The sequence below is a fragment of the Abramis brama genome, assembly GCF_963993115.1.
Source record: "Abramis brama genome assembly, chromosome: 22".
Taxonomy (NCBI): domain Eukaryota; kingdom Metazoa; phylum Chordata; class Actinopteri; order Cypriniformes; family Leuciscidae; genus Abramis; species Abramis brama.
In genome coordinates, this window is record NC_139984.1 from 28,443,477 (window position 1) to 28,465,340 (window position 21,864).

The window sequence follows — 21,864 nt, forward strand, 5'->3', positions numbered from 1 at the left end:
CAAAATAGACCCCGTTTACTTTCTTGACAGGCTTTTAATATGTGTCTTATTAATTTACATTGCTTGCATCTTCTGAGACTTAGAAGGTGGACTCCTACGGTTCTCCAATCTCATCGTGTCCAGCGTCACAAGTGCATCCATAACCCCTAATACAGTTCTGAAGCAGTCATGGATGTTAATATAACCACATCCATGACTTCCTTCCATCCTAATACCAGCAGAACAAGCCCTGCAGTCGTTTAAGTTATGAAATGCTGAAACCCAAACACATAGCTTTTTTTTTTTTTTTTTTTACTATCTATATAGTTTTTTTTTTTTTTCTACAGGGGTGCAGAAATGAAAAAGAAGTGTATGTGGGAGTTTCAACATCTCACTGAAATGAAAAGATATTTTGTAGCGCCTTCTGGTGCCAAAACACAGTATAAAGAATGATGGCATATGTGAGTATCAATAAATTGTGTTTTATGAGGATGTGTTTTTATCTTCAACACCAGGCCGTGGACTATGAGAGGCGGAGCACCTACTCTTTCACAGTGGAGGTGCAAAACCCAAACGTGGACTCGCGGTTCCTCAGGCGAGGTCCGTTTAAGGACCGTGCTATGGTGCGCATCACGGTTCTGAATGCAGACGAGCCGCCGAGGTTCTCCCGCTCTCGCTACCGGCTCGATGTGTCGGAAAACTGTCCTCCGGCATGTGTGGTGGGGAGAGTGGCCGCCGTGGACCCGGACACAGGCCTCAGTAACAACATAAAGTAAACACACTCTTTTTACCTCAGTATGGTTTGCTTTTATCTACTGTAGTCATACATGTACTGTAAATAGGTGAATCTCACAAGAACACATGTAGGTCACGTTTCACCTCAAAATCAATGCAAAATGCAAATATTTTGCATAAAGAAAATTAGGACATTTAGGAATATTACGTTTTGTATACATAGACATTATTTTCATGACAATTAAGCACATTTTCCCTAGATTCTCATTACCTAATGTGTCCATAAATGTAACTTTTTGAGTTTTTGAGTGTGTGCTTTTTTATGATTTTAATGACTTTTATTTAAAAAAATAAAATAATAATAATTACATTTTTTCTTAAAATTCATCAGCATACACAAGTATTTGTATTTATGACTGAGTTTCTTCAATTATACTTTTATGTCCCATGGACATTGTATTTATATTAAAATTAGCAGATTAAAATGTTTTCTTATTTTTATATGAAGGCCACATTAAAGCTATTTTGGAATATTTTCACCATTTATTTGTGCTAGTTTTCAAATTAATTGCATGTATGGTTTTTTTTTTTTTTTTTTTTTTTTTTTTACCCAAATATGAAAATTAATTATACAAAAATGAATTTGTATTTTTTAAAACTAGTTCTAAAATAAGAGCCATTTCATTATAAATCATGACTACTATGCGTAAAAATTGCTATGCATTATTTTCGCATTTCCACTATTGCCACAAAAAGGGTTTGTGAAAAAAGGTTGTGACAAAGATAAAATCTTTTAAACAGAATAATTGTATTGTGTATTATTTTCAATTAAGCTGTAATTATCAAATTATGCAAAAAGTGTAAAAAAAAATATTATTTACAGGGTTCCAACGCCATTTGGAAAAGTATTGAATTTGATTCGAGTCATTTCCAGGTTGTGTTTGAGATTTGTGTTTTTGTTTCAGATTTCTTAGATTAAGAATTTCCACAAATTAATTTATCAATCAAGCAGAATGTTTTCATGGCAAAAGTTTAGTGATTTAGTGATTGTCGAACACGACTGAATGAATTCAAGGTGCAGGTTTTCACTAAACACAAAACAGTTTGTCTTTACCAAAGCAACTAAGCGAGTCTCTTCACTCAGACTATACTTTGCTGTTTGGTGATCGTCCCACATCAAACCACATTTACAGTATTAAACCGATGTGTCAGAGGTGAATATATGGAGGTTATAAAGCGTTTTAAGTTTCTTCTCATCATATACGTGCATGCTATCACTTTGAGAAAACCAATAAAAAAAAACAGGAAATAATGCTGTATGAACCATTTATGTTAAATATGGTCTGGACACAATTGTATTATTTATTTGTGTTTATTTCAGGATACAATGTTATTAGCCTAATCAAAATAAAGGAGTATATTATTCCCCCCCGCCAAAAATGTATTCCCACCATAGAATGCTAAATATTGAGATGTGATGGAAATGACATTTCTTGGCTCTGAAAAATGATGTCTAAGATAAAATGTGACAATTCTCCTGTGATGCTTGTATATGCACTGTCCACAGAGAAAGGAAAAAGTAAGTGGGAGTGTAAAAGTGTTTATTTTCTACAAGTCCACAAGGACAAAGTGCCCACAGATGCATGATGTGGGTTTTTGTTTTGCATTACAGTAATGAGAATGAGATTGTAGAGTTTTCTTCCTGTAGATTTTGAGTTGAAATATCACCCGGACATGTTCTTGACAGGTTCTTGTGGGTTTTGCCCATCCAGCACACAGATATAAATATTGCATCATGTTTCTGTCTTCCACAGGAACTATGTGGGCTGTTTTCAACCTGCTCCTTTTCACTTGCTAAACCCGGTTATTTATGCACTGGCTCCTTTATATCTTCTAATCTGTCTGCCCTCCTTCTTTTATTCCTGTCCATTTCTTCTCAGGTACTCAATTGATCCCGAGTCAGACCCCGAGGCGCTGTTCCGTATCGCCTCTGACAATGGACTCATCACCACGGCTGTGGAATTGGATCGGGAACAGGAGCAATGGCATAACATTACTGTCATCGCCACACAGAGAGGTACCAGAACTCCTCGCCTTCACTCTTAATTTCACACAGGTAGCAGCTTGAAATCGGTCCACAGGAAAGCTATTACTTCTGCAGCGGCTGTGAACATGAAAGCTCATGGTAGAGACACACGCAAACAGAAAAGGAAGAGAAAAGAATAATAGAACGAAAACTCAAATTGCTTTTGAGTCTGGTCCACACAAGCTCAAGGTCGCCCTTTTGCGCTCCCCGTTGGCCCTCATAAAACACTATCTTGCATCCTCAGAAGTAACTCGGAGAATGGAGTGGTTTTGTTCAGCCTATATTCAGTCATTACTTTCATATTAGAGTGCGATAAGTGTGGCTCTGTTATGTCTTTATATAATGTCATGTTCTGAACATCAGATGAGCGAACGATGACGTTCGGGCCACTTCTGGTCGTGATGTAACGTTATGTCCCAAAAGAGCATGGAGCGTATGGAGAACAGTAAACCAGACAGATTGGAGTTAGCTTCTGTTTTCATGGTCAGTAAGATTTAGCTGACCTACTTGGGGCTTAAAAGCTTTTGATTTCTGACTTCCTTGCTTTTTTATATAGTGCACTTCTGAGAATTTCCCATCATGCTGTTCTTTTCTCTTTCTTAGACAGCCCCAACCAAGTTACCAGGGTAGCGGTTTCCATAGAGACACTGGACATCAATGACAACGCCCCTGAGCTGGACCGACAGTACAACACTGCCGTGTGCGACTCCAGCGCTGCCGGACAGGTCAGTGACCCGATGAAGCCTGCTATGAGAAGATTATTCTTGTCAAGAAGCACCCACTTATAAGGAACGACTTGTAAAACAACCAGAAACATAAAGATCTAAAACAAAATGAAATAAATAATATAAATTGTTGCCTCACAACACCTGTTAACAATGTTAAAATTACTAATGCATGTCGTCTCTTGTCATATTGGCTTTAGAAAATGGTGGCAAAGCAATATGATAAAATAGATATGTGTATGTGGATTATGATTGTTTTTAATGTTTTTAGTTTGTGATGTGATGCCACTGCCCCAATGTAATCGCCCCTTGTGGGATTAAAAAAGTGCTTAACTTAACTTAATATACACCAGTGTTCAATAAATTGGAATAAACAGTTATTCTGCCAAGTAACATAACTGAATATCTGAGATGCTTGATTCTGATTGGTCAGTAGCAGCATTCTGCATTAACCTATTATTGGGTAATTATTCGCTGCCCCAGGCAACAGATTTCCTACAATAGCTGTGCCAGCTTTATGTTTGTTGTGTCTGTTCCTTCTCGCATATTGAAATAATGAACACAAAATAAATCCCTTTAGGGTGAGACCTATTTCTGATCACCCTGTCAGGGTTTATTTAGCAATAATGATCAGCTGACTGCACATTGTCTTTTATTTATAATACTTTCTATATCTGACCAAACTAGTATGGTAAAACTAACCCTATGCATTCTTGCAAAGAGATTCGATTAACAAAGGCATTTCAGAACAGCAGCATTTTGATTTAACCGACTGATGTTATTAATGATGCCAGTGCACAGTGAGTCAGCCTAATCATGACGTGCTGTTAAACTGCTAAGCCTTGCTGTTCAGTGGCAAAAAAAACGGACTTATTTGTGCAAATCATGAACACTGGAAAATTTTAATTGCAGCTCCAATATAAACAGTGCAACATTTCTGTCATGGTGGGTTGCAGGAAGGCAGACGAAGAAGACGATCATTTCAAATACAAAGTTTTAATTACAATCTAGAAGATAGGCAAACAGGTTGATCCACACACACTTAACATAACAGTGATCGGACAGAGAATGGGTGTGAGGGACCAATTTATACAGCAAATGAGGATGATTAATCAAACACAGCTGAACCAAATGAAATGACCATGGTAACAAAGGTGTGGCGGGAAAACTGAACAAAGGAAAACATGTGACTAATGAAAACAAACTGTGACAGTTTCGACCAAACAGGTCTGTTATACGTGGAGTGTTAGTGTAACAAGGGCTGCGGCCTTTAGCGTCCTTGTTAGCTCGCCCCATCCCTTGCTCGCTCGATGCAAGTAGAACCGAATGGGTCACATTGGTGCCGTGACCTGGATGGGAGAGAGGTTCAGGGGGTCTATTAGTGTTAAGGTCCTTGCACACTGAGTCCGAAATTCTTGTTTGAAATTTTTGCACGTTAAAAATCAAATACGACCTCAAGTTGTGTCAATCACACACTGCCTCCGAAACGTCCGTCCATCATAAAAAAAAAAGTCACATCCGTAGCAAGCATTTTGAGTGGGGTTTTGACACTTCAGAGCCACCGTACAAGCGAACGCCAAAATCCAGAACTGTTCAGGATCAATTGGTTCACAGAAATTGATGGTCTTCATTATAATATGAGGCTTCAGTATCGCTAGCAAAGCATCAAACTGAGCCACTGACATCCTAAAGTAAACTTTGAATTGCTCGGGATAATCCCGCAGCTCTTTGATAGGGAGGTGGAACTTTCTCTCTACGCAATCTCAGGCCCCGTTTACACGTACATGGTTATTTTGAAAAACGGAGACATTTCCCTTCGTTTACACGCAAACGGAGAATTCTCCTCTGAAAACGATTCTTTCTAAAAACTCCGGCCAGAGTGGAGATTTTGGAAAACTTCGTTTGCATGTAAACTGAGAAAAACATGTAAACTGAGTTTTAGGCAGCCGACGTCACAGTATGCGACAGAACTTGCACCCGTGTCAAAAGTGCGACCTTGTTCAAAAGAGAAAGAGGAAGTGATTCGTTGCTGTTGTTGCTATTTTCGGGATTCTGATTGGCTAACGTGGGCTTGAGCTTCTCGTTACACTGCCACCTACAGGTCTGGCATGCTCTTGACGGCATATATACACGGTTTCGTGTAGACGAACACTTTTCTGAAAACTGACAGGTGTGCACAATGTTATTTTTGAAAACGGAGAGGGTGAAATGTCCGTTTATGAAAATAGCCGGCCACGTGTAAACGTAGCCTCAGGATTGTTGGATAGACCCAATATTTCCTCATTCTTTTTATCTTGTTAAGAAGAGAGAGGACAACAAAATCATCCTCAATGCTTGAAGACTTTGCGAATATTTTCAAAACAGATTAATTAATACTCATCGGACTCAGTGTACAAGGTTTCTATGCGTGACGAATTTTTAGGATGACGAATTAGCGACTGACACTAGAGGCTGTGGTCTTAAGTGTCCTTGTTAATGCTGGTTTGAATCCCACTCCGAGCTGGGAGAATAGAACCAGAGGGATTACATTAGACTGCAAATCCTTGCTGTTCAGTGGCAAAAAAAAAAACCCTGACTTCTCAGTCTTTCTCCATTTGCGTTTCAGGTGGTGCAGGTGATTCGAGCCATAGATAAAGACCAAAGCAGCTCCAACTCTCCCATCCACTTCAGTATTCCCGCAGAATCCAGCAGTGCGCTCAACTTCTCCGTCAGAGAGCGAGGAGGTGCGCTCTCCAGACATCTTCTGTCATCCATCCGTCTTCTCTTCCCCATCAGTTTTCCTCATCTCCCTCCCGGTCTCTGTCCAGACATATATCCTCCTTCATTACGCTCATCCATTTATCTTTTTTGTCACATTCTGCTCAGATGAACACAGCAAACTCCCTTCTCTGTGCTCCAGCAATCCTTTTTTTCATTATCCTGCTCTCCGCTTCAATCTGCTGGTTTCTAATTTGCACCCCAGAATAAAAAATTATTCATCATTCATTTCTCTCTAAACCTGTATGCTGTTATTTTTTGCTGTGGAACACAAAGGGAGAAATGTGAGAAATCTGGTGTAAGGAAAATATCTGTATTATATATTATATAAAATGGTATAATATGATAATAATATAATAATTAACATAAATAACAAATATAATTAGTGTATATATAAATATACATATATACATATATATATATACTATATATATATTATTCTTTTTTTTAATCCTTTTCATTTAATTTTTCATAATGAGTCACATGACTGATGATTGTTTATGTTCTTTTGCTTCCAGACCACACAGCGAGTCTGGTGCTTTTGTCATCCCTGAAGGCTTTTCCTCATTCTTCCCCTTTACCAACTCTAAAAATACCCATAATGCTCCATGACGGTGCTTCAGACCTCAGGAGCACAGGAACGATTACCGTTACGGTGTGTCCGTGCCAAAACGGAGGCATGTGGGTAGAGGAACAAAAACCAGAAACGGATGAGAAGGATAAACCATCTTTGCCGGACTGGGAGAGGCAAGCGGCGTGTTTGCCTGTACCGTCAAACTCCTCGCTGCTGGGAATCAGCTCGGCCGCCATGTTGGCGATCCTGGCCTGTGCGTCAACTTTTCTGGGTCAGTTTTGATTTTCAGTCCATTTCATCAGATTATTGTTTGCTACTCGCCCTTCGCTCCGCCTCTATAACCGGCTGGTATAATGATGTGTTGTTGCTACATCTGTCCATCACTCCCTGTCTTCATCCACCATTGCCTCCTGGTGTGTCTTTTAAACTGCTGCTTTTCTTCCATATATGTATGTTTTTGTGGGTCGTTCGAACTTTCCGCCAAGCTGCCTCATTTTTTCTGCTCTGTTTGTCAGTTAGGCTTGCTAATGAACATGTTTGGGTTTGATTTCTGCTCTAAGTCAGTCATAATAAATAGCATTTGATGAGTGCTGACGGCATCATATGGCATTTTGAGATTGCGGAACAACACTTTCCCTCCCTCAAGGTTCCCCAAATGACATTGAACACTCACTAAGTAAGTAAGTGAGAGGTGGAATAGGCATTTTCTACAAATACACTTTGATGTCTTACAGTGTAGCCATATGACAACATATAATTTTCCTTCACTGTGCAAAAAAAAGTGGCAGTCTTTTAAGTAACCAATAATATACTGTTTTTAAACCCCATTACTCCTTCAAACTCTTTTTGCTGAAATCCTCCACAAATTGCTTTATTAAACACATTTTGATATGTTGCTTGTAGTAAATCACTACTTTCATCAAGTTATTTAGTTGCTGTTGTTAACAACAGTTAACAGTTGTTAACAATTTTACAGAAAATTTGGAAAATATGTACTATAATATATATATATTAACATATTATATATGTAATATAATATGTACATAATGGAAAAATTGCTTGAAATTGGAACCGCTCTAATGTATTTTCTCATTGGGAATTTTATAGATATTGTTATTACATTTTCTTGGAAGTGTTTACCATGATATAATTGCATTTCTGCAGAAATAACAATTTTCATTTGTATTTAGTTGGGGGGTTTTTTTGTGCCAAAAATGAAAAATGAACAGTGAAAATTTTTTAGGAACAACATGGAAGAAACCTTGAGAATGATTCACTCAATTTTAGTTTAAAAGAAATTTCAATTTAGTACATTATAAATCATTTTTAAGATAAAACTATTTTTAAGAATAAGAATACGTTTAAGAAAGGTTTAAGAATAGTTTTTAAACCATTTTCCCTTGCCTTATGCCAATGTTTCCCCCATTTTTTCCCTTAAATATCTTTGAATACATTTTTGTTATTAGAGCTATTTTTAAACTGACAGTTATGAATCATTGCATCAGAAGTTAGCACTGAAACTAAAATAAATCATGGTAACTTTGAAGTACCTGATGTTGTATATTTGTTCTGACTGAAGGCAGTGGTTGGTGCACTAGATGCAGGTTTCCCTTTTAAAGGTTGAATCATTTATATTAATCATTTTGAAGAAACATTGTGCTACGGAGTTGCCATATGGCAATGTTTCCTTATTGTATCTGTTATTAAAGCTATTTTATGTCTGAAAATTAAAGGGAAAAATATGCCACTGTTAGAACACAATGCACACTTGCACACATTACTTATAGTGAAAACTAATTAGCTATCTATAATAAGATGTTTAACTTACTTAAGTTGACTGAACAATTTATGAAGGTTACACAGCTTTTGTTATAGATTATTTACAAAGGAAACGAGAAATTGTCTATTTTGCACCATACAAACAGTGGAGAATGGTGCCTAGCAACATCAGGGTCATGGGTTCAATTCGCAGGGAATGCATTAATTGGAAAAATAAATGTATGGCATGAATTCAGTGCAAGTCGCTTTGGATCAAAAGTGTCAGTCAAAAGCTTAAATGGAATGTATCTGTGTATTGATTGTACATGTATCTGAGGAAAGTGGCTGTAACTTCCTCTCGTTTTTTTCTCGCTGTCTTTTGTCCGATAGTGGTGGCTGCGCTTTCGCTATCGTTGCGAAGGCAGAAACGGGACACTCAGTCCCCTGTGGAAGACGATGAGATCAGGGAGAACATCATCACGTATGATGACGAGGGAGGCGGGGAGGCGGACACGGCCGCGTTCGATATCGCGACCCTGAAGAGCGCCCCCCAGAGCATGCGCAGGGCACAACGCCTTCGAGACAACAACAATATGTGAGTGTGTTTGCGTCTCATTTCATTGTTCGAATCGCCTTGATTTAATGCTGCCACTATCTGATCTTTCAAATCACATGTCATTTCTTGACATTTGGTCTAGAAATGCCATATTATATTATTAGCCCATGTGAATCATTCAGCTGACATTCACAACAAACACAAATTTATGTATCTTTCTCTGGAATCTCTGGTTACTCGAAATACGTTCAGTCGCCCTAAATGATGTTAACTGCTTATCTGATTAATGACGGCTCTGTACTCAGGGGTGTGTGTGTGTGTGTGTGTGTGTGTGTGTGATTTAATGAGCCTTCGCATGCAAATTGACAGCTGTTTCAGTGCAAAGTTCATCTAGTTAATATTTATGCTTGAAACCCACACGGTGTCCTCTATCCATCATATTCCTGTTAGATGTCATTGTAATACTCCTGGGCAGGTTGACGAAAGTACTTCACATGCAAATATTTTTAAAGATACAACTGACAGTTTTTGAATCGTTGCATCAGGAGTCACAACTGGGACTACAAACAGATCTTTTGATTAACACAAAACTTACTGGTAACTCAGAAGCATCTGGTTTTGGTGAAATAGTTGGAATGCAGTTTTCCTTTAAAAGCCCCATTAAAAGCTTAGAGATGTACAGTTTTCTTGAATTTGGTGATGTATTACCCAATTAAACATAGGGGTTATGCAATATTTGCATAACTAGCCCAATGGCTTAACTATGGAAGCCCATTTCTGCCACATAAGAGAAAAAAAATTGAAATTATGAGATAAAAAGTCAAAACTGTAAGATACTGTTATAATGTTGAGATAAAGTTGAAATTGACAAAAAGTTATAATTATGACAAGTCAAAATATTAGACTAAGTCACAATTAAGAGTTAAAAAGTTGAAACTTTATCTGTTATGAGTTCTTATTTTTGTCTATTTTCGACATAAAAAGTCTAAAATATGAGATACTATGTCATAATTTTGAGATAAAAAGGCAAAATTGTAAGTCATAATTTTGAGATAAAGTTGAAATTGACAGTTATAATTATGACAAGTCAAAATATAAGATAGCATGTTGTAATTTTATAAAAATTATATAAAAATTCGAAATTATGAGATATAAGTTGAAACTGACAGTTATAATTATGATAAGTCAAAATATTAGGTACAAGTCGAAATTATGAAAATTATGACATACAAAGTCATAATTAGGAGTTAAAAAGTTGGCATTTTATCTCAGTTATGATGTATCTTATTTATTTTATGTCATATTTTTGACATTAAAAGTCGAAATTATGAGATACCATGCCATAATTATGAGATAAAAAGCCAAAGTTGTAAGATGCCGTCATAATTTTGATATAAAGTTGAAATTGACAAAGAGTTATAATTATGAGAAGTCAAACTGTCACAATTAGATAAAATGATGAGAAAGTTGAAATGGACAGGCCAAGTAATAATTCTGATGAAAACTTTGAAATTATGACATACTAAGTCATAAGTATGAGTCAAAAAAATTTATGTCATAATTATAATTTCTTTTAAGGTCATACTGTCGACTTCATAATTATGGTTTAACAAAGCATGATTTTTTTTCCGTACGTGGCAGAAATGGGCTTCCATACTTAACTGCTATAATAATTAAACCATTTTAGATTTTTAATGTCTATTTTATTACAACAGGTATTCTCAGGATAACCTGGACAGCATCAGAACCTTCAGCTTGAGTCAGAGTTTGGGTTTGGACCCACGGCGTCCCGTCTCTGCACCCCTCTACGGACGGTACTGTTACACCATCCAGACCCTTCCAGCCCCGAGAAACAGACTCGGCCTCGACCTCGCCAAACTGCCATACGTTCTCCCCGCCAGCCAAGGCCAGTCCCGCGGCCCTTTAGAATCCGGTTCTGTGTTCATTGACAAAATCAGGGATGGATCAGAATGTAAAGGAGCAGACGGATCCACCGACAGCATTCCGAAGGAGAGCGAGACAGGAAGTGAGGTCATCTCTGAGAGCCACACACTCAGCCAGGATCAGGTAAACTGATATTATCACATTGCAATCCTATAGAGCACAACTAATAGAATTTTTAGATTTTAATTTAGATTTATAAACTTACCTAAACAGACCTATGATGAGCTCTGGAGTTGGTTAGCTATGAGATGTGCTTCTTTTAAAGCCACAAATCAGTGTGATTTAAGATCAAATTGACACATTTTCTTTGAAGAATTAAACTACCCATAATCCTGAAGAGACATCCACCAAAAAAAAGTTAAAGTTAAAAGTTGAGGGTTAGTAAGAAATTAATACTTCATAAATTAATTCTTCAGCAAGAACATATTAAATTGTTCAAAAGTGACAGCAAAGACATTTACAATGTTACAAAAGATTTATATTTCATATAAATGCTGTTCTTTTGAATGTTCTGTTCATCAAAGAATCCTGAAAAAAAATGTTTTCACAAAAATATGAAGCAACACAACTGTGTCCAACATTGATAATAAAAATGATCTTCTTGAGCAGATATTAGAATGATTTCTGAAGGATCATGTGACACTGAAGACTGGAGTAATGATGCTGAAAATTATAATATTATTATAATATTATTACAATATTACTGTCTTAACTGTATTTTTGATCAAATAAATGCATCCTTGGTGAGCAGAAGAAATCAAAAACATAAAAAATCTTACAAACCACAAACTGTTCAATGATAGAGCATATATAAATATGAAGCTATTAAAATGGCTTAATGTTCCTCACCATTTTCTATTGTTTTTTTCCTCAGTCTGTTCATTCAGACCAGGTTCTGTTCGTGAAGGGCTCCAGTTCCTACTCGGAGGCTTCCAGCTCTTCAGTGGGCCATAAACCGGAGTCGTCCCCTCACTGCTTGACCACGCGAGCCTCCATTTCCACCATCACCACGGACGACTCCGCCCCCGCCTCGGCTCTGGACAAGAACGGAGACGTCACTCCCATCAGCACCAGCCAGAGCACCGCCAGCCTCGTCACGACGGAGATGCCCTTCAGAACGATGGAAGGTACTCTTCTGAGGGGCGGGACCACGCTTCTCTACCCAGAAGCTGTTGGACTAATGGGCTTGTACGGGGTGGGCGGGCAGAACTATGTGCCACACCTAGTGATGCCCCTCCCAGGAGGGGCGGGGCTGTATGAAAGGGGGTGGGGCTTGGGGAATGGGAAGGTTGGACAAGCGAACTCGGAAAAGACAAGCGGCGATTCGTTGACTAACAGAATGGGCGACTTCCTGCAACATCGGCTTGCCCTGGTGACCTTTGACCCCATGCAGCCGCCATACGACTCGCTGCAGACGTACGGATTGGAGGGGGGCGGCTCTCAGGCGACGTCTCTCAGCTCGCTCGAAAGCGACGCCGAAAAAGATGCAGAGGGACAGAAAGACAGATTTGAGGAATGGGGACCCAAGTTTGACAAGCTGTTTGATATTTTCAGGGAACGAGCGAAGGAAAAAGAGGACAACAGAAAGCACGAGGGTGATTTGTTAAACGGTGATCACCAGGAAGAGGAAATGAACAAGACAGAGAGTGAGACAGAAACGAGAAAAGAGGACGAAACGGCTGAATCGAACGAGACACGGCGGGTCGAGGAGGAAAACATTGAGGAAATGGAACGAATGCAAAACAGAAAGAGACACTAAATGGGAACAAAGAGAGAGTGAGCGTTCAAAAGCAATAAGTGCTGAAAGGAGCCAATGAGCACAATCCGGACAAAGAGAATTTTATATGGACCTGCCAAATACTAGTATGTCAGTGTTTTAGAGGAGCAGGCGGTCTTATGTAAGTCACTCGCTCAGTTTTTACACTCGTCCAGCCACACACACAGTGCTTACGTCGTAAGATACAAGCTCATCTTCATCTTAATAAATCTATTATTTATTTCAGGCTTAAATCTCAGATTTTTAATGTGGTCTCAGACTTTTATACCCAGCATTAACCAGTGTTTTTCTGCTCTCGCATTGTGAAAAAGACACAATCTGCTCACTTGATTTAAAACAATATCTTATCAAATTATTTCACGGTTATTTTAGTATATTATTTATAGATTGTTGTATTATTTATAAATATTTTGAATTAGCTTGTATTTTTACAAGTTTGAACTTGAACTAGTTTGAACTTGTCATTTTTTTATATTTCTATATGGGTTTAATTTTATTTTATTTCAGATTTAGTTTGTAATTACTTGAGCTTAAATCAACTTAAATATATATCAGTTATATGCCTGAATAAGTAACCTTTCTAAGTTTAGTTTTAAAAAAAAATTTAATTACCGAAAATGACTTTTATGTTTAAGTTAACTACACTGAATTACGCCTGTAATCTTGTTTCTCTCCCCAATGAGAGCACTTTAAAGTTTAAAGTCTCACCTTTTCTTCACTTCTGATAACTATATAAATCCTTGCTGAGTGGTAAGTGAAGAAAAGAAATGCTGAAAAACATTTGTCAATGTTTTAAAAATTCCATAAATTACAGAAATGTTTCGATTACAACCTGCACTCTTAGAAGAAAAGGTTCTATATAGAACGTTTAAGGGTTCCGTCATATACTGTATAGAACCTTTAATGAGCTTTTTTATTATTTATGAGTAAAATAAAGCCTGTGGTAAACAAAACTTAATGATATTTTGACATTTTGTTCTACAATGTATATTACACACACCCATACCAAAAACATGAATTTTGAAGCAGTTATGTTTCATTTTGAATATGTTTCTAATAAGTAACTAGATTAGGCAGCTTGGGGTGTAAGTGTGTGCAGTTTACGTTATAGAACAAAAGGTCAAAGTATTGTCAAGTTACTGTATGTTTACCACAGGCTTTATTTGACTCATGAATTAAAAAAAAAAAAACATTATAAAACCCCACTGGCAAATCTCGAGGGAACCATGGCGAATTGATCTTCCGGGTTTTGGCGTCATCCCTGCATCACACAATTGTGCAATCATTTAAGACATTTCTCCTTTTTGGCATACAGTAAATGGTCCTTTAAAATTGAGCAAAGAACCCTAAAGTTTTTTAAAGGTAGGGTATGGGATTTGCAAAACGGCCGGCAGATTTTGAAAATACACAACTCCTCCAACGCTGGCCCTGACTCCACCCATTCATGTGGAGGGAGGGGGATGGGGGGAGGGGGGTATGGTACGACCGTTTGATTGACGAACTTACTGTCCAATGATTCTAGGTGGTCTTGGAAATGATTGGCTGGAGTTTTTCGAGTCCTGCCCGTTCCACAGATGATTAAATTGCTTAATTTTCATTTCAGTGCTTCTAACTCAGTGGCTGTAAGTGGGTTAGGAATAGGATTTCAAGTGATTTTGAAAAAATTGACAAAAAAGAGAATCACATACCCCACCTTTAACCCTAAACCCTTTTTTTGTGTGTAATAAATTGCAACAGTCAGGCACCAGAAGTAAAAACTCCATTCATTTTCCCTATAGGGAAATTTAAAAAAATAACTTATTCAAGACAGCCCTACTGTGAACGACGAGGTTGCTAATCGATAGTATTTGCTTCTGTTGAAGCCGTCAGCCTGCATTATTTTAACTTATTCTTAAAATAATCGTGTTTAACAGTGGAATTTGTGGTGAAAACTACATTAGATGCTGTACAGAAAATTACACCAATCAGAGTCGCACAATCAAATTTTGCCAAAAGAGCTCTTTAGCTCCGCCCACTCCCATGAAGCACTGCGAGTGGCGTAATCGAGAATCCGTTTTATCTCTCAGAATACTTAAATATTTGTGTATATGTGCATATTTTATTGCATTAAATTAAAATATATATATATATATATATATATATATATATATATATATAAATATAAAGACAACATTTGTAAATGAGTAGTTTTATATTTCTCCAATTTCTTAATTCGATTATGCTGTTTGCAGTGTTTCATGGGATTGTAGTTCTTTCCCTCACTAAACACAGTCTTGTACCTTTGTATTTTTGTCTGATTTTCAAATACTTTTTTTGCTTCAAATCAAGGTTTGTAATGTTGTGATTCACCTCATAGCTGGTTGGATTGGTTCATGGCTTATAACGCTTTAACAAAGACTTTTTTTAAATCCCTATTGGAGAAATGAATGGAAAAAAAACTTCTGGAACCAACGCCTCTAAAAAAGTGTGTGGCCACTAATGCACTCTTTATGTAAGTGGTGATTTGCCTTGATTTTTCTTTAAACATGTACAGGTCATAGCATAAATATGAGCTGGAGATCCACTAAAATAGGGCCCGTCTCGTTCAGCAGACACACGTCTTAGTCGGCTCTCTCAGCGCTCTCGTGTTACACTTTAGTTAATAATTTACACCTGACAATAATTTACTTGACAAGTAAAAGTTATGGAACATCTCATTTTTGAAATATTGATTTCAGCCCTGCATTGTTTGAAAAATAGGTCTCATGAAATATGTACAATCGCTGATAAATTCATATTGACGCTTGTGTATTAATAAGGCAGCTCTCTCGCACGGATTTCGGTAGCGAGAAAGCTAAGCTGTTTAAAATGGTTCGATAAAAGGCTGTTTTTACTAGGTCACCGCAAACACACACACGTCAGTGCTTAAAGACGATTTGCGCATGGCTTACTTCTATCCGTTTTTAGATCAGTTTTCCTCTGTTCGCTAGTCAGGATGCTTTGTCTGGTTTAGCTGAACTGCTTCTTCTTTTACCCTCTTTGGTTTTAAAGGAAGACCTATGCAACTGAAACTCTGAGTCAATGAACTTCTGAACTGAATGTGATCATGTTTCATGTGGGGTTTTTTTTGGCCTGTACGCTGTTTGCATTCTCATGTACAGATGTAAATATCGTTGGAGAACTGACAAGCTTTTTTGGACCTGAGAGTTTATGTAAATCTGAACCTGTTCATGTAAATGTTGAATTCAATCCTAAAAACACAGCAGGATTGATCCTGAGAATTTCCCAACGTGTTGTATGGTCTCTTGTCAAACTGATAATGAACTGTCATCTGCTGTTTAATAAATGGTGTACAGTGAGCTTTGGTAAATGTGGATGCACAGAAGTATGACTTCATTTCTTCAGTAAAGCACTTAAAGAGATGTTCACGCTGCTCTTTTCCATGCAGTGAGAGTTTGCAGTGATCAGGCTCTCAGAAGGACAAAATGCACCACACAAGCATCATAAAAGTAGTCTATCATGTGACAACTCTCTGAATAGTTTTAGCATGTTATTGAATATGGCAATGTATTTGGTCTCGGTGGACTAGATCTGATACACTGATGCTGCTGCAGAGCAATATGGACTTATATATACACTCGCTGCTGTAAACATGTTAAGACATACATGAATCCTGTAGCAGATCTAGACAGGTGGAGCTGGGGGAGTTGGAGGGGTTCAGAGGAACAATGAACCAGACTATTTAAATGTTTAGCAAGCATTCTCATTGGCTGCAGGATCAGCAGAGGCCAATCAGCTTGTGCCATGCTGTAATGATGTAATCGCTTGCAGATTGCATGTAAAGGACCTATCAGCCTGTGTCCTGTAGAGTTTCATGACTGAACTAGATATTTTTAATTTGTGTAATAATGTGTCATGTCTTGTGAAGTCTGAAATATAATTGAGGCTTATTCATATGCAAAATTGGCACAAATTCAAGTGAACACAAAGTTTCTTGGGCGAATGGAAACATTTTGCGAGGGAATAAAATAAAAATTATAATAAATCAAAAAATCCCATCATCATGTCCCTTTAGGCCGGGGCTCCGTCATAGTCACATAATGCTTATTTTTGTATTTTAAGTGCTTATAATGGAGGTAGCATTGGGCGGTGTGCATTACAATAACGAGACTTGGTGTTTTAATGATGAATGTTAAAAGGTCCCTGCATATATTGGATATGAAATCATAAAATTTTGATAAATCAGAATATTTCCTAGGTTGCCAGCTTGTGTATCTTTAATGCATTGAGAATAGAAACATTTATTAAAACGAACGTTTTCTTTCAGAAGCCATTAATATGACTCGACTCAAACACGTTTTTAAACATTTATCATACACAAAGGATTTCATTTAGCGGTTCATTGAAACCTTTAAATATATATTGTCTGCAGTCCGTAATTATAATCCACTGCATACATTTTTCAGACGGCGTGAATTATTAAAATCATTTTAAGATTAAGCATCACACGACAGACTTCCAAACTACAGAAAACGCTACTGTCTTCATCTGACATGGAGCCGCTGTGATGTTCATCGGAGAATGCTAAAGCTCACATCACATTTATTGCACTGTCACTTTGCTTTCTACACGAGACGGAGGAGAAGAAAGAGGAAGAAGCACGCTTTAGGCTTCAGACCTCAGGATGAGAAATCCAGATCAAGTGCATCTTTCCGTCTGTCTCTTCAAGTGTATGATGTGCAGCACTTTCTGCTTTTATCTAAACAGGTTGTCAGCGAGACACAGAATCACTTATTCAGAAGAGAGGCAAAGGCACACCGCCATTAATATACCGGGAGCCGGAATACTGTTAAATTAGAGGAAAAGGAGGCCAGCGGGCTTTTAGACCTTTAGCGATGTGGCCTGCTGTTAGCCTGGCTATCACCAGGCCAAGCTAAATCTTTTAAGATTCAATCTTTTGAACATTAGTCTGGGGAGTCTGCTCTGTATTTTCTACTGCACAAGAGATCAACGGGCAGAGTTCAAATGACTCTGTATGTAATTGGATAGTCCTTCAACCAATCAGACCAACAATCTGGGTAATGTACTTTGCAGGGAAAACTCCAGGCAGGAAATGTGTCAACAAACGTGTTGGTTTGGAGCGTTGATCAGCGGTTTGCAGAAGCAGCAATGGCATTGAGCGATTTTTGCAAGTTGTGCAGCGATTTGTTTGCTAAACTAAAGAAGCCATTGAGCATTGTCGAGAGGTTAAAAGGAATTGGATTGGATTAAACCCGCCAATAGAGCGCCAGGTGGATAAGCCAGTTTGTGATTGGTCCACGCAGATTTGTAATGGAAGCAGGATAGAAGAATGTACAGGTTTCCAGCCTGAGCTGTAGGGCGGAATCAAATCGCCGGTGTTTACCCAGTCTAGCCCGCTGTTGCTCCTGACGCTAAATTATTCAGCAAAACCACAAACCGCCACAGGGCGATAACATGTTATTAAAGTTTAAAGCGACTATACCTTCCAGACAGTATTATCTGCTGTATGTAATTCCAGTGGCGTAACTTTGTTTTAAAAAGTGGGTTGGACAGGTGTGTGTGTGTGTGGGGAGGGGAGTGGGGATTGCTAAATCAGATGTATTTACAATATAGTAGCCTACAATAACAATTTTCAGAAAAAATAACATTATGATGTCCAAAAATAAATTTCAATAGTACATTGCATTGGGTTTAACTGGTCGTTTAACGAGATCTACTATTATGTATTGTTAGTGCAGAGACTCTTCACGTGAATGAATTCCTAGATTCGTGTAATTTGTGTATGTACTTAAATGGATACTTCACCTCTAGAAAGATGAATGTGTATTTAAAATGTTTTTTTTTTTATGTAGTAGAAATGTGAAATTATTTTAGAAGTTGGTGCCTTCTAGACTGAGAAAAGCCAGAAAATGTATTTTTGGCTCATGTGGATGAAAGACAACAATTCCCAGAATGCACTTGCTTCGCTGCCCTACGAGGCCACTCCCAAGCCACGCCTACCGGTAAGAGGGCGGTTTGGTTTGGTTTAGTTTAGTGGCAGCTGGCAACTGAGGAAAATCAAAATGGCTACCATTTAAAAGACATGATTAAGTTGAAAAAACATTGTTTTGTCAACTCCGTCAGACGTCAACTCTGAGTGTAAAAGTGCTCCCAAATACTCATTAAATAATGTATAACAACTACATAACATGAAAATATGATCTAAGTATACATGTTGATTGACTTAAAATATATACCCAAATGACAAATAATAACTTAAATAAAAAGTATTGTTTTTATCTGTACTGTAGGCAGACATGGCTAGACAAAACCTGTCAGTGGAGGAGCAAAGAAAAAGAAACAGAGTACCAGAGAAAAAAGAGAGAAAGAATTAACAGTGACCTAGAAAACAGAAGAGACCAGTTAGAAAAGGAGAGACAGAGATGGAAGGACAGAGTCCAAAACAAAAAAGTAAAACAAGTAGGAGAATTCGGTTGATGAAATGGAAGATTTGGTGGATGAAATGGATGAGGAGCCATTGAAAGGTCCTGAGGGTGCTATTGTTGATATAACTATCAACAGTATTGAGACAGGGGATTGGCTGACAGTGGTGTATGATGATCACTGGTGGTTAGGAAAGTCCATTGATGTAGATATAGAACACCAAGACGTGAAAGTTGAGTTTATGCATCCTCATAGTCCTACTGCCAATTTTGACCCAAAACATGGGAGGAGGGATGTCTGTTTCTGTCCAGTGAAAGATGTCCTTTTGAAACTGACAGGGACAGCTTGTCCCCTCCAAGCAAGCCGGACCTATGCCATAGCCCCTGATGAAGAAAGCAGCAGAGCTTAAGTAGCATTTTTCTCTGAGTTCACTGTGTAGCCTGCTCCCTGAATCATCGCGCTTATTCATTTGTGGATGTTAACTGAATCTGTAAGTCAGCTACACTGTTTATTTCTGAATATTATATTTTATTCTGGTGCACTTAACATTATCGCTACTGTGTAATAGTAGCCTATGCTATTCACCAACTAAACATATCCTATTCAATGAGTTCTCTTTCACGGCCATCATCTGATTCTGTAGTAGCCTATTCACAAACTGTTTGCTCAAGCGTAGAGTTTTATCGGAGTTCACTGTGTAGCCTGCTCCCTCAATCATGTAGTTTAATTTTCCATATTTATTGTATGTCATTATGTCAGTATCAATATTTGCTTTCTACCATGCACAAATAAAAATGTCACTGAACTTTTGCTGTGTAATTGTAACAGTGAGCACTCAAGCCACATCCACACGAAGCCAGAGCTTTCCCTATCCGATATTTTTTTTCCCCGTTCAAAAAAAAAATTTTTCGTAAACACGGCGTCGTCTTAAGAAACATCTGCGTACACACGAAACCACTGAAACCGACTCAAAACGATGTAGTTCACATTCCAGACCAGTATGTGGCGCTGTAATTCTGCCACAGACATGCACTAAAAATGGAGAAGACTTAAAGCATGCGCATAAACCTTGCGCTGTATACAACAATAATATTAGGCACAGTAGCCTAGCTTCTTTTTTTTTTTATCAAGAACTTTATTGAACAATATGAACAACCATAAATGGCCTGGTACAAAAGAGTCACTATATTCGATAGTTAGCGGACGCATAAAGCTTGCCACAAAGAACCGGCAAAAGTAATCATTATGAATGTGTCAAATACAGCAAGGAGACATTTTAATTGTTTATTAATAAACTAGTTTTCTGTGTCAGTCTCGGCTAAGCTTTCTATAGCCTAGATAAATTTCTGAGTTTCGGTTCATTTATGAGAACTCAGTTCACGAGCAATGCAAGTTATCTCGCGCCGGTGCCTCCATTTCCTGATTAAATTGTCTGCTATATCTGCTTCTTATTTATTAAATACAGGCAATTGGTTGATGAAACATTGATTAAAATTAAGATACAATTTATACAAAACGAAATTCACTTTAAAGAAAGTCTTTATACAAAACAAAACTTAATGTGGTCAAAATTATGTCTCCCGATATATTGCGCATCTTATGATTACATGCTGTTCACTTTTCATATAATCAATATAGATCAAATTTAAAAAATAACATATTATTCACACATAAATATGAAACTAAATACATTTTCTTTAATGGCTACAACACGTAGGCCTACAGTAAAGAGAAATTTAATGTCAAAGTGGAATTTGAGCGAACGCCGTTTTACCTGCGATCATGTAGGAGGGGTGCGTTTTTTGAATAATAGTCAAATAATTCCCAGCGATCGTCGAATGTTATTTTTTCTTGAAACGCCCATCCCTACAAAATACGAAATTTCTTAATCAGACAACAGACAAGCAACATAGCAGAAGAAAGAAAATATAAATAGGCCTAAATAAAGAAATAAAAATAAAGTAAAAAAATGAAATAAAAAATACATTCAAGTAAATAATAAATAAAGAAATAAAAGAGGCTCAGTAGCGGCAGCACGAACACAAGCATGTAGTCAGCAATTGCTGCTGTGACTTAGTGGAGTCTGACTAGTTGACACTTGGTGAGATGACATCATCGTTTCACAAAATGTACGGATTGGCCGTATACACGAAAACGCAAGGGTATCGGTTTCAGATTTATCCACCTTGGGACCCGGTTTCAAAAAATAGCGGTTTCAGTCTCCGAAAACGCCGTGATGACATCATCATTTCAACTAGACAGACTGGACGTCTGGACGAAACGCCAATATGATACAAAATTTGTACGTATACAGCTAAACGCGTCTCCGTGTGGACAGGGCCTCAAACACACCGAACCAACAATTACAAAAAACACACACAAAAACTGATTTTGCACGGGCACTTTGCACTAGTACAACACCAACTTATCTACATGCATCAGTGTCTTGTGTGCACAAAACCACTGATTGTATATATTAAAAATGAAAACATTTGTAAACTAAATTAAGGTATTTTAAAATGGCTAATTCCAAAATAATGTAAAATAATA

At 37.7% G+C, this 21,864-nt stretch overlaps 1 protein-coding gene across 1 annotated transcript in view; it reads left to right on the top strand.

Annotated features, from left to right (window-relative positions):
• The window catches only part of cdh24a (cadherin 24, type 2a), an 80,110-nt gene extending 63,866 nt beyond the window's left edge, over positions 1-16,244 (top strand). The window contains exons 7-14 of the mRNA XM_084098960.1: positions 495-751; positions 2,655-2,791; positions 3,404-3,525; positions 6,131-6,248; positions 6,801-7,127; positions 9,005-9,209; positions 10,886-11,237; positions 11,989-16,244. Of these exons, the coding sequence (XP_083955086.1) occupies positions 495-751; positions 2,655-2,791; positions 3,404-3,525; positions 6,131-6,248; positions 6,801-7,127; positions 9,005-9,209; positions 10,886-11,237; positions 11,989-12,873 (2,403 nt within the window). The 3' untranslated portion in view covers positions 12,874-16,244. The remainder of the gene's footprint in view (positions 1-494; positions 752-2,654; positions 2,792-3,403; positions 3,526-6,130; positions 6,249-6,800; positions 7,128-9,004; positions 9,210-10,885; positions 11,238-11,988) is intronic.
• Positions 16,245-21,864: the final 5,620 nt, after the last annotated feature.